The sequence below is a fragment of the Lonchura striata genome, chromosome 6 (assembly GCF_050655825.1).
Source record: "Lonchura striata isolate lonStrDom1 chromosome 6, ASM5065582v1, whole genome shotgun sequence".
In the NCBI taxonomy this organism is placed as follows: Eukaryota; Metazoa; Chordata; class Aves; order Passeriformes; family Estrildidae; genus Lonchura; species Lonchura striata.
Window position 1 is genome coordinate 21087485 of NC_140708.1, and position 13938 is coordinate 21101422.

At 41.4% G+C, this 13938-nt stretch overlaps 1 protein-coding gene across 9 annotated transcripts in view; it reads left to right on the forward strand.

The window, feature by feature from the left end:
- Positions 1-5030: 5030 nt before the first annotated feature.
- The window catches only part of PPP3CB (protein phosphatase 3 catalytic subunit beta), a 47371-nt gene continuing 38463 nt past the window's right edge, over positions 5031-13938 (forward strand). For 5 of the 9 annotated variants that reach the window (XR_014956303.1, XM_085583604.1, XM_021548634.4 and 2 more), the window contains exon 1: positions 5073-5269. Coding sequence is in view for 8 of the 9 variants with exons in the window: in XM_085583604.1 (XP_085439730.1) it covers positions 5200-5269 (70 nt within the window). In the remaining variant the exon portion in view is untranslated. Of the gene's footprint in view, positions 5270-13938 lie in introns of all 9 variants that reach the window. The other 4 variants (XM_085583601.1, XM_085583603.1, XM_085583602.1 and 1 more) reach the window with 2 other exon arrangements.

The following is a 13938-nucleotide window of genomic DNA, read 5'->3' on the forward strand; positions in this document are numbered from 1 at the left end:
AATGTAGCAGATGAATCAAGCCAGGTTTTTGACACCATACGCATCTGAAGAGAGAGAAGAAGGTATGTGTGTGGGAGTCTTGACTGATCAGTAAGCTACTGATTTGAAGACAAGGTTGTAATTCATGGGAAAAGCTCTGTTGTACAGATGAGAAAATAAAATTATTCCTCATGGAATGACATCTCATGGTGGGTTGGGGGGAAATCCACATCTCCAGTGGTTTCAGCTGATGAATTTATGGGAACAAAATACATAGTAGAAGAGCTTTTAAATGTTTATGTGGATTATTTAGATATATCCTTGAGATGTCCTTTTCTGCATTCATTTCTTGTGACCTCAGGGTTGCCCAGTTGTGAAGGTCATTTTTGTTAAACCCTTTCTTCAACCCTATCCAATCCTCATATAACAGTTAATTCTTATTAGTACTTAATGGTGTTTGGTCTCAAAGATGCAGAGAGGTAAGCTGAAAGCATACTTGCACTTTCACCTCTTAGTCGCAATGATCAGATGCATTTGTGAGAAGAGTGCGTGAACTCTTCAGCAACTGAGTTGTCATATCTGCTTTTTGTGTTTTTTTGCCCCAACACTTTCCTTTAAAATTGATTAATGGGATTTCTCTGATCTGTAGGACATCATGTTCATGGATCAACAAAGTTAAAAAAAATAGTAAAACCTATCTCACACTCTTTGCTATCATAGTTCCTGTTACAGGGCAGTAGTAAGTTTGGGGGGTTTTTGCAAGATCCTATACACAGATCTGCTTACCTTGAGTACTTTGTCAGTTAAGTCTCTTGCTTGTGGAGGCACTGAGGAAATGAGAGAACACAAAGGAGGGCAGCAAAAAGCAGAGTGAACTCAATTTCTAGAGTGAGTAGAGGTGACTATTAATAGTCTATTAATATCATTAAGGTAGTAAGATAAATGAAGAGAGGGAATTGGTTGGTCTCAGATGGTAGGAGAAAGAGCAATTGCTTAAGGCTAAGGAAGGGAAAGTTTGAACTAGATAATAAGGGCAGGATAAGGAATGCTTTAAGCAGAGAAAGTGATGTTTTGAGGAACCTAAGGAAGGGTTTGAGGTACCATCACTCTAGAGGTGTGAAATTTAAATCAGATACGTGCCTGGTAGGGTTTGGTATGTGAAAGTTACCTAAAATTCAATTCTGGAGTTGGGTTGCTTTAGCCTGTTTTTTACAGTTCTGGTATGATGCAAGTAATGCTTGTGGCCTTGACTAGCTTTTTTAATACTGTAAAATACACTGTAATAGTGAAGTAGCTTGTCATTTTATACCAGCATTATCTAATATATATATATATATATATATATATATATATATATATATATATATACTATCTAATAATTTGGTTTTGTTTTTTCTCTTTCTTTCGAAGTCAGCTTCTCAGTGCTGGATGACATTAGGAGTTGGAGTATTGCAGTGATAATTACTTTGTAATGCTGGAGAAAATGGCTTAAGACAATGCTTTCAGCCTTTCTGAAAAATGCCTCTCTGTTACAGATAGTAAGATTTGTTATAAAATAGCTGACTTGGGCCAGCAGGGAAACCTTGTGCCCTCTTAAAAGAAAACTTTCAATATTGAAATTCAGTGCAGCAGTATGTCAAGATATATTTAAAATAATAAGTGCCTTGTTTTGAGGCAGTCTTGCAGTTCATACCAACCTCAGTATCGTTTCTGGCGTTTAAGAAAGGACAGCTTCAAACAGTCACTAGTGAGAGTCAATGAAATGGAACTTCTTAAAAGTTTTTTCTTCATCTTACTCTCTTGCTCATATCACGTCTTCCTGTCTCAGACCTGGTTTATCTTTGCAAGATTTGTTCTGTGCATCTTTCTCTTGGGATCTGGAATATATCTCTCTCTCCTGTGAATCAATTTCCTTCTTAGTTTTCAAAAAGTTCTTGTTGGGTAATTAGATGATTCTGGGACATTGTGCCAGTTTTTAAGGTATGTCGCTGTTAGAGGCAGAAGATGCTGTTCTGATATCTGCCCTGCTGCATGCGATGGCTACAAAACTTCACATAATATTTTTTATGTCTGACTTCTTTCTGCTTAAAATTCAATAAACAGCACTTGTCTGGGGCAATGATTAAAATGTAGGTGCTACTATACTTTGCAGTTCTCCATCAGGGGAGGTGTCAGAAAAGTCAAGGTTTTAAGATTGCACCTTTTTGTTTAAACAGCTCTTGCATGCTGCTTCAGTGGGTACTGCTTTGAGATGGAGCAGAAGGAAATCAGGTATCATCTGCATCCCAAATGGTCCCGTTCCCCATGGTACGGAAGAAGATGGGTTGGTTTGGCTGTTATGTGTTTCTCCTGCTGAACTGTTTTTTTCACTATGAAAGCAGTTCTTCAGAAAGCAGTCCAGTGCTAGCAGCTTGGTAATGGTTTGGAATTTCTCAGATTCTTATTCTCTTTTCTCCCTTCTCTTTCCTCATACCTATCCCTTTCCTTCCCATTCCATTCCTTGGAACGGAATGGCCACTTGGTGGCAAAGCTGAACAGGAAGTAAAACATGACTGCTTTTCAGATTTATCTGGCACTTGTGAGAAACTACCAGGATTATAAAGGCATATTGCCTTCTTCCTGGAAGGTTGTATTTCTGTTTGTAATTGTGTTCCTAAGTTCCTACAAAAATATTGCTACTTGTGGTGCTGCTGGAAGATGTTTGATTCCCTGAACACAGGTGTATCAAATCAATCATGTTTGCCTTTGCCATGAGGTAAATTGGGACCATCTGAATGTCCCTTCCAGAGTCAGTAGCAGATTTAGAGACCACATGGAAAAACTTCAATAAAGGGCTTAGGGAGAGAGGCAACTACATATTTCTGCCTAATTAAGATTTTTATATTGTCCTAATGAGAATCACACATGCTCAGCATTTTAATGAGGTAATATAGAATATGTCAGGAAAACAACAATAAAATGCCAAGGTAACTGTGCTAGCCTGTTTCTGTTTCTAGCTGTTTTTATCAATGAAAATGGTAAGATAATTATTTTAATGTTTTTAGGATGTGTGATTTGTAGGGAGAGATAATACCTTTTTTCATATCAACCTGATGTATTGGGGGAGAAAACCCAGCAAGATTTCATCTGTATGAGCCTTTTCTTAGGTAATGCCTGGATATAACTGGAAGTGTTTCGGCCTGCAGGGCACTAGATATGCTGACTAGAGGCTGATAATGTCCCCTTCTGGCACAGCATCATAAGAAAAAAATACTATGCTGTGCTTTTTCCTCAATGAGCATTCTGACTGCATCAGCCCCTTTCATTTCATGCCCCAGGGAATATGGCTGCATGCTCCTGGGAGGAGAGAACAAGTCAAGTAAGTAAGGCATCTCTTGCAACTGCACTTCAGGTGAGGTGAAAAGGAGATTGTTGACAACACTCAGCAAGGTCCCTGGCTCCTTGTGTGTTTGGAAATGAATGGACAAATTAATTTTTTTATAGTATGGGACTCTGCTGCTTAATGCTGTCAGAATTTCAAACTGCATTTATTACTGGACTCTTCTTGGTTTTAAATACAAGACTGAATTCAATCTCTCTGCTTCTTGTTTCAGCAGATCTACTTTAAGCTAATGTTAAAATCAGAAGGAGTGACATTTACTTACTGCCCTTCCTGTCCTGTGCTCTCCCTGCGTACACTGAATTGATACACATCCTTGCTATTGAAGGAAATGAGCTTTTGTCCTATTTAAAAAACAGGTCCTTTAAATTGATTGTACAATGGCAGACATTTGCAGAACATGTGGTATAAAGTAGTAATTCCTGCTGCTGGAAAGCTTAGCAGTTAAAGCCAAAATACTCATCCAGGATTTTTTTTCCATGGTACTCTAATGTATCCCAGCTCTCTTTTTGCATGCATGCACACGTTTTACTGGTGGGCATGGAGTTACTAGAATTCTGTTTTTCCAAAACTTTGGAGTCTTGCAAGTGTCCTAATAAATACCCCAAGGGTTTATAATTCTTATTCCCTTAAAATTTTCATTTTCTTCCTAGAATGTTTTTATGTAATGTTTCATTCAAAGTTTCGTGCCTGTACTGTCTTGACTGTAAAATAAAAAAAGTAAGTTAACCCAAGCACTCGTGTAACGTGTCAGTTTCTATGTCTTTTTGCTTCAGCCAAAGGGCTTTTCAAGCTCAGCATGGCAGATCCTCATCCTCATCCTTTTCCCTTGGACCTGAATGTGGCAAGAACCAAGACCTCGCTGGAAACCAGTACTTCTGAATGGCTTTTCTTTCTTGAATTCCTGGTTTATTGTGTGGGATAGATTGCACAGCTCGGTTTAAATAATGCATATGAGCTTCGCTGTCGGTTTGTACAGAACATAAGGGCTGCGACGGAAGGGAGACTGCCCCCGTCAGCCTGCGCAGCTTTGCGCCGCCGTACCCAGGGCCATCCGTGCTCTTCGGCCCCTCTTGTTCAGCTCCCGGGAGCAGGCAGAGACGTTTGGCTGAATTATTTGTCACTGGGAGTTTGCCCTAAGCTGTGCCCCGTGTCTCACTGAGGGAGAACTCATTCCTCCCGCCTCTCCTGCCAGGTGCGGCTCTGGGCCCCTTTCTGCCGTTCTGGCGCCCGCTAAGGGCACGGGAGCGGCCCCTCGCTCTGCGCTGGTTCCCGGTGGGAAGTGAGGGCTTCGCCAGCCCCAGCCCCGCTCCGCGGGGTGTGCCGGCCCGGGGCGGCCCCGCGGAGCTCTCCATGGTGGCCGCCGGCCCCGGCCCGCGCGGGGTCGCTGGGGGCCGGGCCATCCGCCGCACCTCCCCCTCAGCCCCGGCCCGGCGCCCGCCCGTCCCGGAGCGGGGGCGTTCCGGCCGCCCCGCCCGCCTCCCCCTGCTGTCCGGGGCGAGCCGGGAGGCGTCGGGCCGCTCTGCCCGCCCCGCCCCGCGCCGCCGCCCCGGCTCGGGCGGGAGACTCGCCGCGGTCCCGGTCGGGGCCGGGAGCTCCGCGCGCTCCCGCGGTGCCCGGCGGGCGGCGGCGCGGTGCATGCCGGGCCCGGGGCGGACCGTCCCCGCGCTGCGCCAGGAGCCGCGAGCCGCGCCCGCCGCCATGTTCCGCCGGGCCGCCGCCGCCCGGCGCCTGTAGCCGCCCCCGCCCGCCCCGCCGCGCCCCACCAGCCGCCGGCGGAGGGGCGGACGAAGGCGCTGCCGCGCCCAGCAGCCGCCGCCGGAGCTCGGCAGCGCCCAGCGATGTCCGCCAAGGAGGGGAGCAAGGTGCTGCTGCTGACGCCCCACGCCACCAGCGAACGCGCCGTCAAGGGTGAGCGTCGCGCTGTCCCGCAGGGGAACATGGCCGCGCGGCGGGGCCGCGACCCCCACCCGAGTGCCGGGGCCCGCCGGGGCGCCGAGACGCGGCCTGGCCGATCGGTGCCCCCCGCGCGCGGGCCGGGCTGCCCCACCCGCAGGTGGGGACGGGAGGGCAGCCCGGCACCCTGCGGAGGCGTGGGATGCCCGCACGGGCGTGGGAGTACCCGGGGCCGGCACCGCCGGATCGAGCCGGGCGCGGGCGGGCCCGCCAGGGCGGCGGGGCTGCGGTGGAAGCGCTGGCCGGGCCTGCGGGCCTGGCGCGTCCCGCCCGGACGCGCTGCCCGGAGCGTGTGCGGGGCTGCCCGGGGGCACCGCCGCGCCCCGGCCCCGCGCCCCGGCTCTGTGCGGGGGGAGCCCTGTAAATGCAGAGCCTGACAGCGCCGGGGAAAGGGGATGGGAGGGTGCTGCCGCCCGCTCGATTGGCTGCTGTTCTCAGGTTCCAGTTCTGATGGAGAAAATTCACCTTGATCTATTTCTTTGTGGCCTTCTTCGGTAATCTCGTGGGGAGCCGCGGAAAGTCAAACGTTTTACTTCTTAGTCGAAAAAGTAAAGCATTTTATATTAGATATATCCATCTAAATCTAGGATGGTCTAGCGACCAAAATGGTATCAAATAGTTCTTTTCTCTGAAGCCTGTGAAGTGTGTCATTTTAGTTTTTGTGAGGAGAATAATCCTTTGTAGCCAGAGCATCCTGAAATACGTATGTTAGACCTAAATTCATAGTTAAGGGTAGAGCATAGGTAGTGCTAGAGAATTCCTAGGTTGTGTTTACTCAGGTTACACATAATTTTATTTTGAACCCAGTGGTTTTCATATTACACTGTATTTGGTGGTGTCAGTGTGGACAATTGTTATGGCAGGTCTGGTTGGAAATCACAGGTGTATACAAGCAGTTTGCTTTTAAGATTGACATTCCTAGGAACTGACTGAATTGGAAGGGGTGCAAATCTGGTTGTTTAACTTTTTATGTTACAGGGGGCCTTGAGAAATGAAAAGGATGCATTTGTCCTCAGCAGTTGTTAATTAAAGTCTTGGAATCCCATTGGCTGTTTTGGACATCGTTGTGTTTTCTAGTTAACTGGAAAGCTTTACTTCAAATAAATTGTTACTCATTTTGAATTGCTTAACCTGTTGATTTGTTTGAACAAATTGCAAGATTAAAAGTAGAGAATGTTAAAACCAGTCTATTGGAAACTCCTTAGTGCTACTTCAACGTGTGGTTTTTAGACCTGCTGAATTTTTGTACCTTTGCTGCAAATAGTGGTAAGAAGTTAAGTTCTCCAAACAATGCAAAAGAATTAATAGTAAGCAATCAGATGCTTTAGAATGCAGTGGAAAGCCTGCTGATTTCCAAGCACTTCATAATTCAGCTTGTTAAATGTGACCTATGCATCTCATTGTTTAAAGTTGTCGTTAAGACTTGCTTCATTCTAAGCAGAATTATAGCCTGAGTTTGCAGTATTTCTTTGAACCTGGGTGTTAGGATGTAGAACTATTGTATAGATAATTTGTATAGGCAATGGGTGTACCTATTTGTATGGGTAATATTGTATAGGTAATCAGTCTTTGATGGCTTCATCTGACATAATTACTGCCAGTTCATATAGCAGCATTTTCCTGTACCTTCTGTAGACCTGTCCTATCCACCCCATCATGCTGAATCACTGGCTTCTGGAGAAAGCCTGGCCAGTTGTGCCAAGCTGTCTGTGTTATTGATACGAAGGACAGGGTGGTTTGGTTTCTCCTCCCCCATTAGATGCAGTGCAGTTGGAAATACTTTTTTTAGACGGTGACCCCAGAAGTGCAAGATTGCAGGTTATGTCAGTCCTAAGTGGGAGTATCTGTGCAATTTGTTGAAACTGTGCTAAGATATGACAACTGTGTCACATCCCTCTTCACAAACAGATGCATTGCCTCTTGCATACCAAGAAACATTCACCATCCTCTCTCTTATTATACAATGAATAGATCTTTTATAATGTCTCAGAAAAGCCACAGAGAAAATGTAGCAATATTGTCTGGTGGATCTGTGTATTGGTCATTATTTCAGCTTTCATGCTTTCTATATACAGTGTAGTTTGGGGAGAAAATTTGAATTCAGGACCTAAAGCTTGCTGTTATTTGCATTGTTCATCTTGATTTTATTTAAGTTTTATTTCCTTACTCTGTATCACTGGAAGAGGGGGATGAAGAACAGAATCCATTGAATTTCAGAGGCTGTGAGAAATTGAATTCTTTACCACTATACTGTATGTTGGCAGAAATTGGCAAGAGATGCTCACCCAAGAAGAAATTGTTGAATTACTGTATTATCAGTAACTATTTTTTTCTAATAAGGTAGGATAATGATTAAGATGTGTTGCCCTTCATATTTTGACTTGCATATTTAGCAATTGATGGGAAGTGCAGATATGTAGAGAGGTATCTGAAGGGCCATCAGATGTATTATGTCATGGCAGATAGATATATATAAAATAAATATAAAAATAGATTTAAATACGCAATCTAGCTGTGCTGTCTAACATATCTTTCCAATTAATGAGTGTTCTCATCAAAGGTCATTGATTGCTTTTGAAGTGTATAAAAAGCTGAAACTTTATTTTGCCTGGCTTAGTTAAATTGCCTAAGTAATTTGTACTTACAGAATTTCCTATAAATTAATGGTTAGCTATGGAACTGAAAAGCTGTCTAAAGTCAGCTTTTGGCATTTGGTTCCCAAAGGGGGTCTTGAGATGAGGCTTTTGTTACTGCTTTTTTCTTTTGCTTTTGCCTTTTTTTCTTTCCCCCAAAGAGATGAGAAAATGTACCTGTTCTGATTCACTGTTTTCTAAGGCACCCTGTCCATCTTTGAAGGATACTTAGTGTTTTACTGTCTTGTGGAACAAATCAGACTGTCTTTGTTATGTTCTGTCAAAATCTTTTTTCTGTAAATTGTTCTTGATACTTAAATGCTGTATCTGATTCTTTGGGTTTGCCCTTTTTTTGGATGACAACTGACTGACTTCAGTCGGTTCACCTCACCTTTCAGCGCCTGTGACTTTCAAACTTTATCTTTTGTCCCGAAACAACTGTTTCACTGCTTTGTAGTAAGGTACTTTTCCCTGGTAGGGATGAAGTGCTTGGAAGCTCACACTGATAGGGTGGTCCTGAGCTTGACAGGGATGAGCCTTCATTGCCTCCTTTTGAGAGCCAAGCAGCAGGGTTTCCCTGGCTCACCTGTGGGTAGTTACACCCCGGAGCTGTACTGGAAGTTCCCATCCTCCAGCATGACACTGTGTGCACTGTGGGTGTTGCTAGGCTTGGGACGCAATCCACGGGACCTTGTCATGCTGACCTAATGCTAAATTTGGAGATAATGTCTATTCTTCTGGAAATTGAAAGATTTCAGTATTCCTTTGTTTTGGATAAAAGTCATGGTACAGTCTGATTGGCAGACAATAATTTTAGATATTAAATGGAAGCTTATTGAAACAACTCTTTAGTGAAACCCAAGGAAATGTAACTTATATCCATGAGCAAGCAGGCTCTGAAATAAAGGCTCTAATATCTAATTTTGAACAATTATGCCTATGTAAGGAGAAAAAGAAATCATTGCAGTATTCAAATTTATAATTCAGAGTTTGGCTTTTAAAAAAGGTAAAAGGTTAAAAGTTGACAGGCAGCATGAAGCCTGTTTTAAAATTTTGTAGGGTACTTATGCTGCTGGCCAGAAATTATTTTAAGATGATCCAAAAAAGCAGCAGTGTGAAGAGGGTATTCAAGGATCATATTAAAAATAAAATTAAAATCACAGGTTTGTTTTGGGGGAGATACAATGGAATGGAATTGAATTTTGACAAGTAAGTGTTTGGTCTTTTTTTTTGTTTCAGGGGTTGTTTAGAGTGGATGAATCTTGAAATAACAGCAACAAAACCGAAGAAAACCCACCCAAAAATGGAAGCCTGTTTCAATTTCAGTAGGGCAAATTGGCAGTTGAGGGCTGGGAAGGTAAAGCCAGAGCACAAAAATCTGACAACTGCTCACATGTGTGTTTATTGTTTAAGGAACTAAGGATTCTTTCACACGTGAGTCAGTTCTTATTGCTGAATGGATTAAAGAATTCTCTCATTGAAATGTAAGTGGCTTCAAAATGTATCAATGAAAGAAATGTTGCCAAAAAGTATCCCAAGATCAGAAGGTATTTGTCTGGTGGTTCTGAAGGAATTCCTTGGGGGTTTTGAATACAAAATTGTGGGTTTATTTTCCATAGCCTGTGCCATAACTCATCTTCTGAGTCTGAGAGATGGAGCATGGCAACATTTTTTAAAAAAAATCTGGACTTAACTGGATAACTGTAGATCAATAAGTTTAATTTAAACAGATTCATAGTGCTTGTAAGAAAGAGTGGCCTAGCTATATCCCTGGGAAATACAGTGTGAAAGAGGAGATGGTACAGGTTTCATAGATGAAAATCAAGAGAAATAGAGTATTTTGAAGAAGCCAGTGAGCTTCTTGATTCAGGCAAATCTATCCTTTATGTTTCTTCACTGAAGTCTTTCAAGTAAGCAGAAGAGGAAGTATTCTCTTTAGGATCAAAGTTAGTTAGGAGAGAAAGGATGTTAATAGGTGATAAACTCCCATGGTGGAGGGAGGTTAACACCTGTCATGTATGCTCTTTATATGTCTTGACAAGTTCTTTAGAAAACAGAGTGAATGGCAAATACTAACACTTATTTGAGACAGCAAACTTCCAGAGATGCTCCAGTAAGCTCTTGTTAGGCTGAGTGCCTCATAAAGAAGTTGTAGGAGATGGTATTAAGAGAAAGAGCAGACTGTACAAAGGACAGAACAATTCTCTCTTAAACGTAGAAGGCAGTCAGCTTGGGAAGGAAATATTAGGATCTATATGGATAACATTCTGAAAGTGTTAATGCAGTGGCAGTCAACTGGTCTGATAAGAATTCAGGGAGTATTAGATGACCACTTTAGAAAAAAGAGATTGCACCATCATGCCATTATATGTATGTTCTGTGATATGTGCATCTTGAACAACAGCATCTGATTTTGTTCCATCTTCCTGATTTTTTACTTCATCTAAACATATGTTCAGAGGCGGAGAGTGGCTTTTGGGCGAGGTGGAATTACAAAGATGACAAGTCTCTGACTTGGAAAAGGAGTGGTTGAATAGGGGATAGAGTTAGATATTTCTTACCTTATGAATGGTGTTTAATGGGAGAGTTGAATAGGAAGCTATTGTGATTTTTGTCTCCCTGTGAAAAGGAGTAATGCTGCACCAAACAAAATAGAAAAGGTGGAATACCTTTTCATGTAACATGTGCGGAATTAGTAGCAATAAGATGCAGTGGAGGCAAAAACTATGGAAGTGTCTATTTGGAATCTGGACAAAATAGTGGAAAACAGTTGTCATAAACATGGTGATCTGGAGGAAACTCTAGAGAAAATCCATAAACCACCCTGTTTCAAAAACAGAGTGGAAAGGGAAAGATCTATGCAGCTGTCATTGCCAGAAGTGCATTTAATCACTAAGTAATCTTTTAGCATAACACAATGTAGCTATTTTATCTTTAAATATTTTTCAAACAAATAATTATCTTTTTCCTGTGAGGAACTTCCAAAAACTTCAACCAAGTTAACTGCAAAACTACGCAGTATAAAAGATGAATGAACGCACCATGGCATACAAAATATATCCACAGTTTCATTTGAGATTTAAAATTCTATAAAACTTTTGAGACTGCAAGTACATGATAAGTGAGGATGAGATAAATAGTACCTTCAGTGCTGTTGTAGGGTTTCAAGGTTTGCAGGGCCATTTTTTCTTGCTTTTCGGATGCTGATTAATGTAGCAGGAACATTGCATTCCGAGAAACTTTGGGATAGTTTTGGTAATTTGCAAGAAATTGACTTTGCTGGATCTGTGCTTTCTTGCTTGAGGTGAATAGGGTAACTTGTGGGTTTTGTCAGCTTTTGACTGTAGCTTTCTGATTCCAGTAGATGCGGCTGTGTACTTGTGCTTATCTAGTATTTTCAAAGTTGCTGGTCCACAGACCATCTGTGATGCCTTTATGCTATTTCTTTTCAAATCTGTTCTGCCAGTGCAGAAGAATAACTGGGTATATTCTGTCCTCATAGCAGTTATGGATGCCGCATCTTCTCCTTCTGTAGAGATGTAGAGATGCTGGCAGAGGTGTGAAAACTCCAGGCTCAAACTGAAGGATGTAAATAGGTGTTAGGCTTTGTGATTCTTTTGAGTGACAATACATAGACAGCAATGCATTTATAAAACCAAAAGACCACAAAATGTGACTAAATGACAGAAAAACCACAGACCATGTTGCTATCATGGCAGTAAATCTGCTGAGAAAATGAAGGATGCTGGCCTTTCTTTTCACAGAACACCATACTCATGCTAGGTGATACACTTGGTGGAGACAAGCATTATATATACTGTTTCATGTATACCTATCACCAAAGCAATAAATACTTTGCAAACAGAATGTCTGTGTTTAGTAACCTTAGTAATGTGAGGTGAGACAGATTTTATCTATGAAATCAAAAACATTATTGAAACAGAAAATGCAGTCTGGGATATTGAGCAGGTTTTTAACACCCAAAATTAAATTAATGCAACATTCCATGGGCTCCTGATAAGAGAGGAAAAATAGCTAATTTTCTTCACTGTGGGAGAAAAAGAATTATTTAAGTTTTACAGTCATAGGAACAGAAACAATTTTGCTTGTGAAAGTACAGTACCTTCTGTGCTTGATCCCTGATGCTTTTTCTTACATTAGTCTAGGGGCTTTGATCTCATCTTGCTTTATGAGGCTGTTCCAACAGGGTGTCTCTTGATACAAGCCAGATTTAACTGAGGTTGTTACAATGGGCATACGTATCAGTGTGGTTTAAATTTATGGTATCTACATGTAAAACTTTATTAGCAGCTACTGTTGTATTTAGTTACTAGGCAGTGTGAGATCTGTTTTGGGTCTGGAAGTGGTGTGTTTGTGTTAGTTGCCATATTGCACCTTTCAGCAGGGATTATTATACAAGTGCTACACTAATGGTGTTTTTCTCCTTCGAACTTTGTGCTTTGTCATGGGAATTCATCCCTTCGGATTGCTGCTAACCTTTGAATCTCCACAGCATGCTTTATTGTAAGGTATCAGTGTACCCAGTACATTGATACCTTACAATAAAGGCTAGTAGAAAGTCAGTGTAGAAATAAGTTTTGAGGTTTTGCTTTCTGTATCTCATACTAGTACTGCAGTATAAAGGAGAGGTGATTTTTTTTCTTGGTTAATGCATTTTCAATTAAAAATAAAAAAACATCAAAATATTTTCATTAACAAGTCCCAAAAGCTATTCACTGTTTTTTTTTCTCAGCGCTAATGGTTACATTTTTTGATCAATATATTAAAATGGTATCATTTGTATGTATTTTTAAAATGAAATTGATTAATTGTGACTAGTAAGCAATAGTTTGTTTTAGAAAATCTTGTCTGTGGTTGTAAATCATGGTGTGTTACACTTGGTATTAACATCTATACTGTTACTAATAAGATATTGCAGTGTGTATTAGAGATTCATCTCTAGATACTTTTCTATTGTTTAGCTTGGCTGGGAATGGAAGAAGAGAATCCTTTAATGCCCAACACCATGTTATTTCCTTAGGGTAATTCCTCTTAATTACCATTCTGTTACAGTCCCGAGAGCACAGGTTGTGCACAAAGACATTGAAACGTGGATTATATTTGTGTCTTGGAACACATCATGCTGCAATTCTTTTTCCTTCAGCTATAACATTCTGTGACTACTTCATCAAAGCTTTAATTAAACCCATTAGTTTGCAGAAATTGTCTGCATTTTTCAAAAATCCTCATCCTTAACCTATTAAAAGCAGTTGTAATATTTTTCAAAGGTATGCACAGTTTTTCTAAAAAGTGTTACTTTTTGTTTACTGGTGATGCAGATCATGGCTAAAATCTTTAACCATATTTTATTCTGCCTTCTCTGAAAATTATTCTTAAGAAATCTTTCTCGAGCAATGGGAAAATACATGTTATTTTGTGAAAAGGATTTTGTTAAACTCTGAGGAACTAGTTTTTAAGACTTCATTTTTTCATGAGGCAAATACAACTTCAGAGATCCTTAATTACTTCTCATACCACAGTTGTGGGTTTTGGGCATTATGGATAACAAACTCACGGATACAGAGTTTTAAATCTGAGTCTTTATAAGTATATTAATTCAAATAATTTGAGACAGATCTTGATACTGGAGTAAAAACAGCTGGGTTTTTAGCCTCCCAGAGAGTATAATTTTATAGACAAACCCAAAGCTTTATTTTGTTAGTAGATATAAGAACTTTATTAAGAGAAGAAAATTTCATTTGCCACAGACTTAAAACCCCTGAAATATCTGAACTGGCGTAAGGAAGAGGTCTTCTTGAATTCTGCAGCCACTGGTAGTTGTAGTAAGTTAGTAATGATTTGCACTTAAGAGAATGAAGAACGGGTGTTCACCTCAACAGAACATTCTCTACCACACACACCCTGCATCTACCAAAAAAAGCTTCCAAAAAGAACAAAACAGTCATCTTTCACCTAAGTAGATCTGAATAA